This window comes from Anoplolepis gracilipes, chromosome 3, assembly GCF_047496725.1.
Source record: "Anoplolepis gracilipes chromosome 3, ASM4749672v1, whole genome shotgun sequence".
NCBI classification, from domain to species: domain Eukaryota; kingdom Metazoa; phylum Arthropoda; class Insecta; order Hymenoptera; family Formicidae; genus Anoplolepis; species Anoplolepis gracilipes.
Window position 1 is genome coordinate 1,542,963 of NC_132972.1, and position 16,050 is coordinate 1,559,012.

At 27.2% G+C, this 16,050-nt stretch overlaps 3 protein-coding genes across 7 annotated transcripts; all 3 read left to right on the forward strand.

Moving 5' to 3' along the window:
• The first annotated feature begins 943 nt into the window (after positions 1-943).
• Positions 944-5,583, forward strand: LOC140663729 (uncharacterized). Its single transcript, XM_072888154.1, has 8 exons — positions 944-1,111; positions 1,207-1,326; positions 1,600-1,717; positions 1,837-2,077; positions 2,158-2,274; positions 2,875-2,965; positions 3,032-3,177; positions 3,653-5,583. Exons 1-8 carry the CDS (start codon positions 944-946, stop codon positions 3,684-3,686), a joined length of 1,035 nt encoding a protein of 344 aa, XP_072744255.1. The 3' UTR covers positions 3,687-5,583.
• A 515-nt stretch (positions 5,584-6,098) lies between these two features.
• LOC140663734 (odorant receptor 9a-like) lies at positions 6,099-10,404 on the forward strand. 3 transcript variants are annotated; one of them, XR_012046322.1, is made up of 8 exons: positions 6,099-6,422; positions 6,758-7,022; positions 7,139-7,252; positions 7,389-7,479; positions 7,598-7,740; positions 7,943-8,075; positions 8,150-8,260; positions 8,556-10,404. XR_012046322.1 is itself a non-coding variant. In XM_072888161.1 (7 exons), exons 1-7 carry the CDS (start codon positions 6,374-6,376, stop codon positions 8,201-8,203), a joined length of 849 nt encoding a protein of 282 aa, XP_072744262.1. In that variant the 5' UTR covers positions 6,099-6,373; the 3' UTR covers positions 8,204-10,404. The 3 variants fall into 3 exon arrangements, 1 of the variants encoding a protein (XP_072744262.1); XR_012046323.1 differs by having other exon boundaries at positions 8,566-8,583; XM_072888161.1 differs by having other exon boundaries at positions 8,150-10,404.
• A 133-nt stretch (positions 10,405-10,537) lies between these two features.
• On the forward strand, positions 10,538-14,529 carry LOC140663724 (uncharacterized). Of its 3 annotated transcripts, XM_072888146.1 has the most exons (9): positions 10,539-11,288; positions 11,478-11,597; positions 12,125-12,242; positions 12,326-12,590; positions 12,825-12,944; positions 13,132-13,222; positions 13,430-13,575; positions 13,920-14,052; positions 14,248-14,529. In XM_072888146.1, the coding sequence occupies exons 1-9, from the start codon at positions 11,145-11,147 to the stop codon at positions 14,299-14,301; spliced, it is 1,191 nt and encodes a 396-aa protein (XP_072744247.1). In that variant the 5' UTR covers positions 10,539-11,144; the 3' UTR covers positions 14,302-14,529. The 3 variants fall into 3 exon arrangements, with proteins under 3 accessions (XP_072744248.1, XP_072744247.1, XP_072744246.1); XM_072888147.1 differs by having other exon boundaries at positions 10,538-11,288; positions 12,512-12,590; positions 13,920-14,529; XM_072888145.1 differs by having other exon boundaries at positions 10,541-11,288; positions 13,920-14,529.
• The last annotated feature ends 1,521 nt before the right edge of the window (positions 14,530-16,050 follow it).

The following is a 16,050-nucleotide window of genomic DNA, read 5'->3' on the forward strand; positions in this document are numbered from 1 at the left end:
TAAAATTACACAATAAAAGTATCTTTTATAATAATATAAATAATCAAACTCTTCCGTAGTATGCCATACGCACACACACATATTTATTAAAAGCACTTGCTTAAAAGAACAATTGTAACACGTTGCTCGACGTCACGGACGACAACGAAGCAAACTGTTTGAAAACAATCGGCTGTGCCAAGGTGAAAAAAAAGGTGGATATTATTTCTCCCTTATCCTCACGCTATGGCAAACCTACATCAGTGAACATAACATACTATTTCGATAATTTAACTTCCTGTCGTTCCCTTCAACGCAAAAACACAAGTGCGAACGATCGATTGTCCTCCCCATCTCGGAACATTTACAAAAAAAAAAGAAAAAGAAGAATAAAACTTATAATTACCTTGTAGATTAAGTTGATGATTTGTGTTGAAAATAAAATATTGCTTAATTGGCTATTTCTTTCAAATATAATACGCTTTTTAATTATTTTATAAAATTCGATTATTAAACTATATCTTTCAATTATTTTTATTAGTATATCCAGCTCTGAGATTGCATTTCCTGAGTCTCTACTGAACAGTTCTTACGGTAATCGAAACACTATATAAAATGTAATAACGCAACGTGAAGTTCGAACTTGTATGATAATATCGGATGTACGCGACTTACTTACGCGCTTGCGTGAAATTAGAAAAATGTGAACAAGAATGTTATTTTTTTTCCCCTCCGGACGAGAGATATTATCAGATATTACGTGTATACTTTAGATAATTCCAACTCATTTTCTGTCGCGCCTGAATATTGGAGAGATAATAGTTAATCGATTGAGACTTTCTTAGCCTTCTACACGTGCAGGTAATTCTGCAATTATTATTATTATTCACATCAGTCACGCTATGGCAATACAACGCTTTGGAGAAGGGAGAAAGAAGTTCTCGTTATCGTCGAGGGCGTATATATGCTATTCGGAATTCACGGAGAGATGATCGCGATTGAGAATCAGTACTACAGTGTTAATCGTATTCTTTTATTAATATGCGGTTTGTGGCCCTATGAAAATACGAAATTCCGGTATGTACGAGTAGTGTTCTTAGACGGAATATTAATCTCCTTCTTGATTTATCAGGTATATGTGTCGATCCGATAGATGGAAATATTTCAGAGTTACCTAAGACACAATTCGCAATAATATTCTTGATATCTTTATACTATCAATTTTAGTTGATAATTCTGTTCGGCCGCGAATACAATTTTAAATTAGTCCTGAAAATCGGTTCGGACATGCTTCCTATTGCTCTTTGCACGATGAAATTCAATGCCTTTTTATTTAATTCAAGAAAAGTAAGTGATTCTCAGTTCAGGTTTATAAAAATACTAAATATATAAAACATTTACGAAAGCTTTATTTTATAAAGAGATTATTTGATATAAATAGAATGTATGTAATTTTTTTAATTTATATGCGCGCTGTTAATCAAATTTTTGCTTATTTCTAAACACGATTATGTTAAGCTATAATTGGACGATGGCAACAAAAAAATATATTTTTTAATTTAATTTAATCTATTTAAACACAATTCGTGAAAAGGAATTTTAATTGTGAGTAATTTATAGGTGAGACGAATATCAGATCAGATTAATGAAGATTGGAATACATTAAAAGGTTCTGAAGAAATTAAAATAGCAAAAAAATATGGAAAATTTATGAGACGACTTACGATTATTTTATTTCGTAAGAAATCATTTACGGTAGATTTTCTGATATTCGAAAAACAAATGAATTATTTTTACAATTATATAACTTAAAGCAGTCTGCATAAATATTGTTTTGCAATTTAAGAATTTTTTTAGTGTACACACTTTCAAGCCTGTTTATTGTGATGCTGGGATATATTCCGATGATCGTTGAATCTGCTGCATTCAATAAATTTCTCTTAGGAAAAGATAATAATATTTCTGAGACATATCTCGATAAAAAAGGATATATTTTCTTTTTTATAACCGCCTTCGTGGCTGCATTCGTCGTGGTAACCACTATAACAATGATTTTAGCATATATGCGACACATTTGTTTGATGTACAAGATCGCTTGGTAAGAATCTTGCACGTTTATATCGAATATGTGTTTTACCAGAATACTTTCTAATTGTAACTTGAAATGTTTTTTTATAGTTATCGTATCGAAAATTCATTCAATGAGCATATTTTACATATGCCGATTTTTCAAAAAGAGAAAATAATATGTCGGAGGTTAATTAGCGCTGTCAACATTCATCGAAAAGCTATACAGTCAGTATTAATTTAAATTAATTAATTAATAATACGCAAGTATATATTATAGAGAATGAATTTCTTCGAAATGTATGTTTAAATTTGCTGAAAAAGAATATTATTTTAATTATATTTTTAAACCATAATATATTTCAAAATTTAAATTATCTTAATTATTATACATACATACACACTAGCTTAAGTATGTACATGTATATGCATGCATGTATGTGTACATGTGTGTGTGTGTGTATGTATTTAAATTTTTCCAGATTTGCAATCTCGTTTTATTTGCAACAAGTTTGATTTTTTTCTAAAAATTTTATTCGTTTATCATTTATTACAATATTTAATTCACTTTGAAATAATATAAATAATACAATATATATAGTATTATTTATATTATTTTAAAGTGAATTAAATATTATAATAAATAATGATATATGATAGAGTCATTATATGTGTTAGTATGTGTATAGATATATACATATAATACAGAACTCATATTTATTAAGGCTTATTTATTTTACCATTATTTAAATTATTGTTTTTTTACGACGTATAACCGATTCATAAATGTTCCAATAATAAATATTGGATTTCTCTGCTATTTTAAAGGTTCGCTGAATATACTTTAAACACCTTTAAAAAATTTTATTTTGTGATGATTGGAGTAGGCGTGCTCTCATTGGCCGTTAGTTTATTGCATGTGAGTGATGTTTAGCGCAATTTATCAGACTGTGTGCATTTTATTTTGTTCCAATGTTAATTCCAGACGCTACAAGCCATATTAATTCTGGATAATATAAATGAACTTATGATAACTGTTTTCTATGTTATTCTACATTTCATGTTTTTTTTCACGGGAAATTATGGCGGACAGATGGTTACAGACCATAGCGCAGATATAGCAACAGCACTGTAAGTATACAGAAAATATAGAATTTTGTTTCCTATGATGTATATAATTAATTATTAATAAAAATTTAGTAATAAAGTAATATCATACATTTTAAATATGCAATAATAAATAGAACTTCTACTGCATAATTTTTAAGATATAACATACAATGGTATATGGCACCCTTACGGGTGCAAAAAATGATTCTTTTCTTAATGCTAAAAAATACAAAAAGTTATTGTTTTATCATCGGAGGAATATACGCCCCTTCACTAGAAGGTTTTATTACAGTAAGATTTATAATCAAAAGCGCATTTACTTAATACGACCATAGCACGCATATAACAACTCTTGCTTCAATAATTATGTATTATACTAATCTTTCTGCGTACTATGTCATGCTTCTACTTCCCATAGAAATTAATTTAAACCGATAAATATTATATACTATATACAATCAGTGTATTAAAAGATGAAAAAATAATATTTTTTTAGCTTACAAGTATGTCAGTATCTTACTTCATGGTAATCTACTCTACGCAACGATAACAATGCAACAAAAATGATTATAGAAAATTGCGCGGGGTGTGATCAGATCAATGCTGTTTCATTAATAAAAAATCATTAATAAATATATATCTTCGTGTAAAGAACATGTCTACTAAATATTCATGAGAGTTATAGCATTTCAGAAAATATTACGACGAAAAACATCTCGTAAAACAAATATACCAAAGATAATAATGTTGCATATGATAGTCCGTTCGTTATAATAGAGTTATATAACAGATATTTTATAATTTATTAAAAATATAATAATTAAATAAAAAATATAATTAATATATTATAAAAAGTTAAATTATTATTCTTTTGTTGCATTTACTCATAAATATATATTTTATAGACATATATTTTATGCCTTTATTTTCAAAAAGTGCGTTATACAATTTTATAGGAAAACTTTATACTATAAAATAACAATACCTTTGATGTTTTGAATAATAATGAAACAATTTGATCGAGAAAATTGTTTATCAAAATTATACAGTATAGTTACGTATCATTTATATATCAGAAAATTGGTTGTAAACACCGTGTTAGTATTAGAAATGATTATTAGTGTATATTACAAATTATTATATCTTGCTAAATTAAACTAATTAATTCGGTGATGTATATTCGGCTTTTTGTTCATCGGGTTAATATGATATAAGGGAAAATTCAATTATAATAAAACATTGTGAAAGAATGAGAAATATGTAATGATTTTCACTATAATCTCAGAAACAAGTTTTGACACTCGCAGAAAAGAAATGTTCTTATAGAGCATTATAGAATATTATATAAGTCCTTATAGAGTGTCATATAAGTACTGTAACTTGAACCGAATACTTTTGCTAGTAAGTGCATTACGCCCTTTTAGAAGTTAAAGTTCAAATGCATTTATATATACGTTTTTCTTCGCTCTTACATTCGTCATTTATAATGCTTCAAGTATTGAAGTAAGCTTTGTACTCGTAATGACACAAAAGCAATTTTTAATATGAGAAAATTAAAATATATAAATAAAAAATAAACGTCGCGTTAATGTTTTAAAAATCACAAATGATCATTTCGTGTATAACAAAATTGATATTTCAATTTGTGAAAGTTACGAATTACTATTTTTCATCCCTCGCACTACAAACCTAATCACACAACAGTGTTATCGATCGTATTTTCCTATGTCACGTCACGTGTATCCTCACTTTTCTACTTGTGTATGTGTATGTATGTATGCGTATGCGTATATGTATTATATATGTATATGAAAGTACTGCATACCTTTTTTTCCTTAAGCCTTATATATATATATATATTTTTTTTTTTTTATGTTTTGTGTTATATATATATATATATTTTTCTTCGATAGATTCAATTTTTTTGATCAAACTAATTAACAAATATGAAGCGGATAGATTGCAAATATACATTGCTAATATGAGATACTACGGTCAACTCGAATTGTATTGAATGATCTAACTCTTCCGCGAGAATTATAGTCTTTACCCTAGGATCAATACGTGTATATGTGAGAGAGGAAAAGATATTTTTTTCTAAAAAAAAAAACTATATAATAATGTCACTGAATTGTCAATTTTGATAATATTATCTTAATGGCTTATTTTTATTCTACGGTAGAGCTAAGAAATTGAGAAAAATGATTCTTTTTTTTTTTTTATTATTTACGCTTATTTTCCCTGCCGGCGCTTTATAAATTTCTCACACCTGCTGTTTATTCCACGGCAATAGCGTTGCCATAAAAATATGCTATGAATTTGAGAAAGAGGAGTTTATTTTATATGTCTGACTTTGTACGTAGAAGAGGAAATGCAGTTTCACGCCGTTAGTCCTGACGTACACATCTTAACTTTTACTCGAGATGGGCTTCGTTGGAGAGCCATACTATAAGTTGAATCGAATTCTTCTGATGTCTCTTGGCCTATGGCCTTCTCAAAGTTCAGGCTTGAAGAAAATTCAAATAATCTTTTTTGAAACATTATTTATATCCTTTCTGCTAATTCAGGTACTATAAAAAAAGATTTTCATTTTATTTCATTTATTTATACAAAAACTTTAAAGAAGATATCTCTATTAAATATTAATAATTACTTACGATAAGAGATGAATGTTTCACAAATTAATATTTGCTCACAATATGTTTGTATATTATAATCTTCGTATTTGTATATTATAATTTTTCAATGATACTATTGCTTTCAGTTCAATACATTTTTTGTAATAAAATACAACAGCAATATTTTAATCAAAATTTTAGGGTATGTTTTTATTAACTTTATTTATATTATAAAATACAACGCATATTTCTTACTTACCGATAATGTAAGTATTTGCTTGCTTTCAATGAATTTGAACATTTCTATCGTTCTATAAGCTTTTTAATAATATTTTTCTGCCATTTCTGCTTCTTTGAACATTCTGATTTAAATAATGCTATAATGTGATTATTCGATATATTACATTTATTAAATACAATTTTACTATATAATTGTAATAAAAGATGATTTACATCAGGCTAAGAACCTTAGAGAATATTTACTTTGTTTACCAGAATACAATATTTAAATGGTTTGTTTGTAATCGTAGATAAAATATATATTCGATAGAGTTCAATACGATTGGAACATTTTAAAGACTCAAACGGAATTGAAAATAATGCGACGATATGCAGATACCGTAAAATTATATACAATCTCTTATACATGTGAGGATTAAAATTGATATCAACATTCGTATCTCAACATTCCTCTCTCGAACATATTATTTTTATGTGCACACATTAAATTAATTTCGTGAGAAAAATTAAAATTTTATACTTTTGTAAAATTGTTAACGATAGCTTATTGTTAGATCTGTACAAATAGTATCCTATACTTTTTTCCACACTAATATTTCTTTAATGAAATAAAAAGATAAGTTTTTTTAAAGATTCATAATTTTTTCATTTTCAACGTGATTCTAATGTATTACATTCATGATATTTAACTTTTGTACATATTTTATCATTTATCAAATACATGGTATCTTCGCATACTTTAGTATTGATTACTGTGGCAATACCGGGAATGGCAATAGTGAGTTGTACACCATGCATACTCGACATATTCGTGCCAATGAATGACTCGCGACCGCGACGCTTACCAATATTAGTGGAGTATTATTTCATTGATGAAGAAGTATACTTTTACATTATTTTAACACATATTTGCGTCACCCAATACGCTGGTTGTATCGCAGTACTGGCTATTCTAATGTTACTCATAGCATTTGTACTGCACACCTGTGCCTTGTTTAAAATCGCCAGGTAAAAACAAAAGCGGTTTTCTTAAATCTTAAAAGTAATAAATTAGTTTATTCTGAAAAAAGGGTCAAAAAGACGTCGTGGGAAAAAAATTTAATAACACCAACGTACTTTCGTAGTTACCGAATGGAACACATATGTGACGAAAATGTACAAGTACCAAAGAATCTTAAGCAATATGTATTTTATGAGAAATTAATTCATGCTGTACATATTCATCGCAGAGCTCTGGAGTTAGTATAATATACAATAGTATTATTGTGTACCATTCCTTTGCATTCAAAGCCTTATATTTTGGATAATCTAGGACAAAATGATTCTCACGATATATATTATAAAAATAAAATGTTATAAAATTTACTGTTGAAGTTTGGCCACTATTATGACGAACAGTTTTGCGAAATTCTATTTCATATTGTTAATAGTTGGACTGTCTTTGATGGTTCTCAATATCATTAATGTAAGCGTAAATACAAAAAAAAATACAATGTCATGTATAACAAAACAATTGTTATTATAAATACAAATACAACAAAAATATAAAAGAGATTTAAATTAATAAATAACGTTTTATTCAGTTTGTTAACGCAATAAATCTGGATGATACAAAAGATTTAGTAATTTTTACTGGCATTATAACTTTGCAATCGTATTACTTATATGTGGCAAACTATGTTGGGCAAAATGTTATAGATACCAGCACTGATATTCATCAGGCAGTGTAAGTATTAAATATGGTTTATAACTTTTACAGTATAACTCTTGATACTCTTGATTTTGGCGATTTTAATGCTCGAAAAACAAAATATAAATATAGTTAAGAATATATATATATAATATTTGATAAGATGAAAATTAAGAAACACGTTTGATCAATTAATAATTTAATGACATATTAATCGTATGAAATTATACGTTAATAGATATAATACGCATTGGTATACAGCACCATTATGGATACAAAAATCAATATTATTTGTAATACGAAAAAGTAACAAAAAGAGTGTTTTAAAAACTGGAGGTTTATTTGATGCATCGTTAGAAGGTTTTGCTACGGTAAGATAAATATTGCAAAAAAATATTGTTTTGATATCAAATATGTCACAAGAAAAAAATAATATTCATTATAGCTCGTAAGTATGTGCATGTCATACGTTATGGTCTTTCTATCCACGCAAGAGTAATGACCAAATTTATAATCATCATTAAAGAATCCAAATCGCAGATTTAGAATACATCAAGTGCGTATTATACTCATCTTTTTATATGCATATTAATAAAATAAATCATAATCATACAAAGTACACGCCTGTTTATTTTTCGAAAATATTTCTATTGCGTGCACACACACGTTGGAAGAAAACAGTTCTTTCTCTCATAAATATGTGTCTTTTATCTCGCTCTTCACGGTTTAAAGATCAACGATCATATTTACATCTCGATATATATATATATATAATATATATAATATTAACTTAAAATTTGAATTAATTAAAAATAGTATGCAATATTCACAAAATTAATAATAAATAAAAGTTTTTTTTAGAATAATCCATAGCAACGACATCAAATAACAACTTTTCGTGGTACATGGAAATTTTAATAATAATATTGTAATAATATAAGGACAGAGCTCAAATCGAGGAAAATCGAAATATGTGTACATATACAATAAATAAATGCAGTAGTGGTAATATTACTATCACTACTACTACTACTACTATTACTACTATATAATTAAATGTAAGGGAGGGAAGTTAAAAGTTGTCACGCAAAGTCTCAACTCTTCAAAAGAATTTTTATCAATATAAAAATATATAATTTTTAATATAAATATAAATATAAATATATAGATATATACATTTTAATATAAATATATAAATATATAATTTTTATAAATATATAAATATATAAACTTATTAAATGTATAAACTTGTTTCAAAAGTAAAAATTTTTTTAAATTTAAAACTTTTTACTTTTAAAATTAATTTTGAAAGTTTATTATATTTATTATCTAATTTTTAATCCAGACAAAAACACAGAATGTACTCAGGTTTTTTATCAAGTATACGGTATATTTATTATTATATAATTTCTTTAACTGATTGTTTCCGTCTTCTCACACACTCTCTCTCTCCCCCTCTCTCTTCTTCTCCTCTCTTTAATATTATAATATCATCTTTAATAAATTGCACTAACAATAAGTTTTGAATATTGCTTTTTTTTAAAAATTATATTTTGTTGATTCCAGGACAGATACTCACGATACTTAAATTTCTAATATAAAAGTAATACAAATAAAAAAAAGTATAAGAGATGTTTATAAAAAAATATGTAATTCTTACTACAGTTCTCTGTTGATAGCTGCAGAAATTTTCTTAGTAAAGATAATTAAATAATTAAATAATTTTGTAAATGGAATTTTTTATCCAGAAAAACTTTTTATACAAGTACTATAATATTGTATTATAATATTATTATTTCTGAATTATGATAGCAACAATATACTAGAACATAAATATACGTACATCAATGTATTATTTCTAGTATCATGAAAAGTTAATCTTTTATAAAATATAATATTTATTTAATGTCAACAATATTTTCGGACAACATTTAATGCTATTCATAAAAATGTATATATCTTTTTATATAAGAAACGTGGAAGAATATTTTTATTTATACAATACACGTACACACTATCCGTATTTTTACCTTAGCGTATTTTATCGTCCGGATCTTGCTTCTGTATATCAAAATGCAGTTAAATCGCCAAATATTCAAAGTATTTTGAGTGCACGATTTTCGTGCCGGAAATTTATTAGAAATTAAAAGAGCACGCACGAGTGCATACAATTCACCGGCAAACATTGCACAGCACAATTGCTTCTTTATGGCTTCACGTACAGATAGAAATTCAACCATTCACAGACACACTGACCACATCGTTAACACTACTATGAAAATGCACAATGTTTCGCGACGATGAAGAAAAACAAAGCTACTGAATGCAACAGCGTAGGTGTATAGCGAAGCTTCTCGCATGACGGTTCATGCACTATTGAGTGAAACCCCGCGAATGAAGAGCGTCTCTCACTATTACGCCTGCGCTGCGTCGCGACGCCGACGCCGACGCCGACGCCGCCGACGCCGACGCCGAGGCCGACGCCGACGCTGCGCGGCACAGACTATTCATTGTAATATCCTATAGCTGGCCTTCATAAATGCATACAAAATCTGTATCAATTTCCGTACATAAAAGTTTTTTTATTTCCATCATAATACATACATATATAACTTCGGGAAATTTTAATGTAATTTGTTTTTCATTGTCAAATTTTACAGTAATACCTATATCTTAACGAGATATTAAAATGCAATAAGTCCGATAAAAAATATACGATGATATTAAGTAGGAAAAATAATGATGCTTAGTAATAATCAGTTCTTGATATATTAATACGAAATTACTAGATTTATATATTAGAATTATTAAATAAATGCTGAATAAATTTATATCGAAGCATTTTACATATTTGCAATTATAGTGATGTAAAACACAATTGTTGTTTATTGTCATCTGATCTAAAAGATACATGTATATAAATCTAAAAGAAAAGTATAAATAAAAAGTATAAATTATAAGTTGCATAAAATGTTACTCACACTTGTTAGATATTGTATTTATTTATTTATTTATTATATATATATATATATATTAATATAAAGCTCTTTATACTTCAACGCGAGACACGACATTGACAATTCGATGAGCAATAAAAAAGTATATGCGTCGATTCGCGGTATAAGAAAATTACATATCTGACCGCGGCATTCTAAGTAACTAATTCTAATAAATTGCGCAGATTATTAAATTTCTCTTCGCGCATCATTTCCGCATGTCTAGATGCGAAATACAGATAGAATTTTAATTTATATTTAAACACATGAGAGAATGATTTTGAAAATTGCAATACTTATCCTTTCGAGCGAAATGTTACCCGCCGAGAAATACAATAGATTTAATAAATATGGAAAGAGAGTGAGGAAAAAGGGAGAGAATATGCGTAAAGATATTGTTCTCTGTTTGTCCGAGCATAAAAGTATTTTGACTGGCGCGGAGTAATGAACTTCGTCGGGAATGAATTTTATAAACTCAACCAACATCTGTTAGTGCTGGTCGGCTTGTGGCCGTATGATAATTTATCGTTTAAATATTATCAACGAATATTTTGTAACATTACTATAGCAATCATGGTGGTTTGTCAGGTAAGAATATTATGCAAAACCCAGTAAAAAATCTGCTGGTGTTGCAGCATATCAAACATAATCTGTCATATTGTCACATAATTTCTATGCAAGAAATTATCCGTCAATCTGATGCGAGATGCAAGCTGATTGCTTTGAAAATTAAAAATTTATAAATGTTAATTGAATCATTGTGATTTGTGTTTTTAGACTGCAAAATTGATAACATTTAGACGAAACATAAATCTCATACTGAAACTTCTCCCTCCTGTTGTATTTTGTTTCATCTGCATTATAAAATATCAAACATTCTATATCGTCGCTGAAAAGGTGAGCCGATAATGCGTTGTCGTATTTAGTAAAAAATACTATTTACATTGCGTCTTTCTGTTTTGAAATATCATATTCGAATAAATCGCGTTCTATTTATTTTTACAAGACAAGATTTGTTATATTTAATATTGATTCGCTCAATTTTATATAACGTACGTTTTATTCTATCAATAAAATAACTTTGAAAAATTACTTTTTGTGGTAATTTATTTTATTTATCTCTTTAAGTTATGAGACAACAAATTTATTCAAACTATCTATTTTATATAGATAGAATTCTATTCCTTAAATATATTTAATGTTAAGTAAATATTTCTTGTTATCATGGTCTGAAAATTTATTTTGCTTAAATTTTCCGTTTTTATTTTTGTGCAAAATTGAAAACATGTATGATAAATTTAATTTTTGGCTTGTAAATGCACGATGAAGATACGAATCTTTATAACAAAAGTTGAAAATGGACTGCCATTTTTTATCATAAAGGATAATCGAGCAATCTGAATTTTTACACTTTTTGTGAACAGGTAAGATATCTCATGGATCATGTAGAACAAGATTGGAATATGCTTAAAGATAAAAAGGAATTGGAAATCATAGAGAAATACACTTATATTGGAAGTATGTGCACCTTGGGTTTTACAAGTAAGAAATAAATATACATAACGTACTAATTTTTAGCAAACGCGACAGACAATTGTACTTTTAAAATCTTTTCATTATTCCAGTACTCGGTTTAACAGGTTTATTTATTGTTATATCCTCACCATTTATCATACCAATCATTCTCGATATCTTTGTGCCGCTAAATCACTCGCGTCCACAACAACTCCTCTTTCCGGGAGAATATTTTATTGATCAGCAAAAATATTTTTACTTTATTTTTTTGCATTTCAATATTACGGTGGCCATAGTGCTTACTATTCTGATTAGCACTGAATCATTGTACGTAACACACGTACTACATGCTTGCGGAATGTTTCAAATTGCCAGGTAATAAAATAAACGAAAATCTTCCGCATTTTTAATGTATTGATTTTTTGCATGTGTTACACATTTAATGTATATACATACATATATTGATAGATTATATGTTGACACATATTGATAAAATATTATGCATTTTAATTATGCTTTTTTATATTTTGCTTGATATTTTATTTCAATTTTTTAATTAATCAATACATTGTATGAATTTTTTATAATACGCGATTGCTATCTCCGCAGTTATCGAATGAATCGAGCATTCGACAACAAACTTTTAAAAATTTGCACGTCTGAAAAGCGAGCAATCATCGTTTGTAAAGGGATAATCGAAGCTGTATACATTCACAAAAGAGCCATCGAGTTTGTACAATACATTACTAATTTAAAACAATATTTTTTATCAGATTAATACATTGTCATCTGTTGAATCTCTATAACAATATTAATACCGTTAAACTAAAAATCCCTCAAAAATTCACGCAGAATCAAAAATAGCGCGTCTACATCGATGAATAATTGATGCACTAATTCTTTTTTTCTCTGCAAGGTTTTCTGAATTCCTATGGTCTACATTTTCGACATCATACTGCATTTTGCTTGTATTCGGTATTACATCTCTTCTCATTAATCTTTTCTGCGTGAGTAATATTTTTAAGAAATATTTTTAAATATTTGATTTTTTTAAGTATATTTTTAATGAGACCGAAACTATGGACATTTTGTTAATAATGATCAATTGTATATTTGAACAATTTTGTCTGTGTGTGTGATCATTATGTTACCACTTATAATAAATTTTCTATTAGCATTTGCAGCTAACATTTCTTCCGAAATTTATATTCCAGCTTTTCCAAGCAGTATTATTTATGAAGGGGATGAACGATATAATAATTTTAATCATATTTAACTTTGGTCACTTTTTTTATTTATTTTTGGGTAACTACGTTGGTCAAATTTTAATAGATCATAGCGTTAGCATCTTAGAAAACATGTAAGTAAAGATAAACTTTGAGTGTATTTTCAAAATTTAAAAAGTTAATAAAAATTTTTGAAAATTTCTATAAACATTCTTACAATATTGAAGATTATAGTGTGCAATAATTGATTAAAATGATGGCAAGGTATACATATTTAACAGTAAACAATTAAATATCAAGATATCGTAACAATTAAACAATAAATTAGAATTTTAGTAAAAATATATGTGTTCTATAAATGTACCTAACGCCAAAAAAATGTTAAAAAATAATTTTGCATTCTACTTTGCATTCTACATAATACAGAATATTAGTCGTGATTATGAAATGAAAATTGATATTCTGATATAACTTTTAGATATATCGCGCGATGGTACGGCGCTCCTTTGCAAGCACAAAGATTATTACCAATTATAATGCAAAGAAGTATGAGAAGTTGCAAGATGGTCGTAGGTGGCATGTTTGTTCCATCGTACGAAGGCTTTGCAGCGGTAAACGTAATGACATATGTATCACAGGCGTTCCTATATATTAACATTATATATTAATAATTACAATTAAAATAAGCTATTTTTTTCTTAAACACTCTTCTCTGCCTGAATTAACTTTCAATAATCCCTATTAAGAAGATTAATAAAAACCGTCGAATATAATTTTTTTTCTATAACGCAAATCTTGAATTTCAGCTTATGAGTACGACTCTGTCATACTTTACGGTACTATGGTCGGTACAAAAGTAACACTGTTAAACGATGATAATTTATAACATAAATCGTAGTTATATTAAATCAGTAGAATTACTTTGGTTTAATAAAATATATAATTGATTCTATATAATATCCTACATATAAAAAATAAATATTGTCATCAAAATAAACGATTTTACATCAATTATCCCTATTCAGTTTCCTTATTTTTATTACTTACTAAAGTTAATTATTTTAATATCATTACAATTGATAATGAATAGCACAATATCCATTTATTAGTTTTACGTCAAAGGATATGATTTGAATATTTTTATAAATAAATGTTGATATATATATATATATATATATATATATATATATATATATATGTGAATGTTATCGAATCTTCTTTTTTTAAATAAAAATAATCTTTAATTGTATAATTTTATTTACCAGTTTTAATATGATGTACGATATGTGCACGATCATTAATCTATCTATTAATCTATATGTTCTGATATTACGATTACATATGCTAATTCATTTATGCAGAATAGACTCAAGAATTATATTTTCTTTAATAAGGACATACTAAATTTATAAACGTGTACACTGTTATATCTCTATTGTTATATTCTGCTCTGAGATAATTAGAGCGAGTGTGAAGCGGATTATCTGACTTCCCGAAAAAAGTATAGAATTCCGTTCAAACGAAAAAATTTTATCGCTCTCGCATCAACTTGAAGAAGAGACAACATTAAGAAAATTAAAGATTAGTAATAGGTAGAGAAAACTAAAATGTTTGTATCTATCTTTTACAATGAAAACTGCAAGCAATATTTGCAATTATTGAAATTTTTTTCTTTATCTTCAGTTAATGAATAATCGTGAATAATAATGTGCACGGTAATCATAATTTCGAAAAATTGAAGAAAGTATTGTGCAAGCTCTCTCCAGAATATTAAAAAATGATATTCTTACTCAACACCGACACAACTATTCCAACTATTATCGAAAATTTCGACACAAATAAATATGAGCTCAAGCACATACTTTTGCTATCGATTGGTGGCTATATGATAAATCAATATTTAAATTAATTTAAAAAATGTTGATGTTACATAATATTTTTATAACTTGCAGCGCGGCGATGCTACCAAGAGAATAAATTTAAATTGTGCAGATCTTCCCTGTACATACATATATGTGTGTGTCTACTTTTTAAAAGCTTTCACATTTATAATTAGATTTCTCTTATTTTCACGAAAAATTTTCAATTTTATGTGATTTCTGTATTTAAATGCGCAATTGTTCCCTTGTTCTTATATTTCACATATAAATGTTATATTATCATTATTTTATTACGAAACTTGCTGCTTATACATTGCAAAGATATTAACATTGAAAAAACGATATGGAAATTATGCTAAGAACCATGTCGCTAACAATTCTTGATATAATCGTATTATTGTGAAATACATATATCCTCATCTTTTTTATACTTCCTGTGAATGTATAAGTACACAAAATAATTGCACTATATTTTTTTAAGACGCACTAATGTTTTCTTTAGAGTAAATTGTGCGTATTTATATACATTTTACTCTTTTTATTATGAACACATGATATAATTTTGTTAATTATTTTACAAAATATATATATTTATTATAAGAATAAACAAGATCGTTACGAGGGTAAACATTATGATGCAAATTGATCATCGTAACGTATTAATGTTTTTTTTTTTTTTTTAATAGTAACATTTATATATCTCGTTGCGATTTTTCGTCATATCGATAT

What these genes read in the sequence shown, in the direction of transcription:
- LOC140663734 (XM_072888161.1), top strand. Translation starts at nt 6,374, where the DNA reads ATGCGACGATATGCAGATACCGTAAAATTATATACAATCTCTTATACA. An exon ending in ATTCATCGCAGAGCTCTGGA is followed by an intron (nt 7,253 to 7,388) that starts GTTAGTATAATA and finishes TTACTGTTGAAG; the next exon opens with TTTGGCCACTATTATGACGA. An exon ending in ACTGATATTCATCAGGCAGT is followed by an intron (nt 7,741 to 7,942) that starts GTAAGTATTAAA and finishes ATACGTTAATAG; the next exon opens with ATATAATACGCATTGGTATA.
- LOC140663724 (XM_072888145.1), top strand. Translation starts at nt 11,145, where the DNA reads ATGAACTTCGTCGGGAATGAATTTTATAAACTCAACCAACATCTGTTA. An exon ending in CAATCATGGTGGTTTGTCAG is followed by an intron (nt 11,289 to 11,477) that starts GTAAGAATATTA and finishes TTGTGTTTTTAG; the next exon opens with ACTGCAAAATTGATAACATT. An exon ending in GGAATGTTTCAAATTGCCAG is followed by an intron (nt 12,591 to 12,824) that starts GTAATAAAATAA and finishes CTATCTCCGCAG; the next exon opens with TTATCGAATGAATCGAGCAT.
- LOC140663729 (XM_072888154.1), top strand. Translation starts at nt 944, where the DNA reads ATGCTATTCGGAATTCACGGAGAGATGATCGCGATTGAGAATCAGTAC. An exon ending in TCTCCTTCTTGATTTATCAG is followed by an intron (nt 1,112 to 1,206) that starts GTATATGTGTCG and finishes TATCAATTTTAG; the next exon opens with TTGATAATTCTGTTCGGCCG. An exon ending in GCAGATATAGCAACAGCACT is followed by an intron (nt 3,178 to 3,652) that starts GTAAGTATACAG and finishes ATATTTTTTTAG; the next exon opens with CTTACAAGTATGTCAGTATC.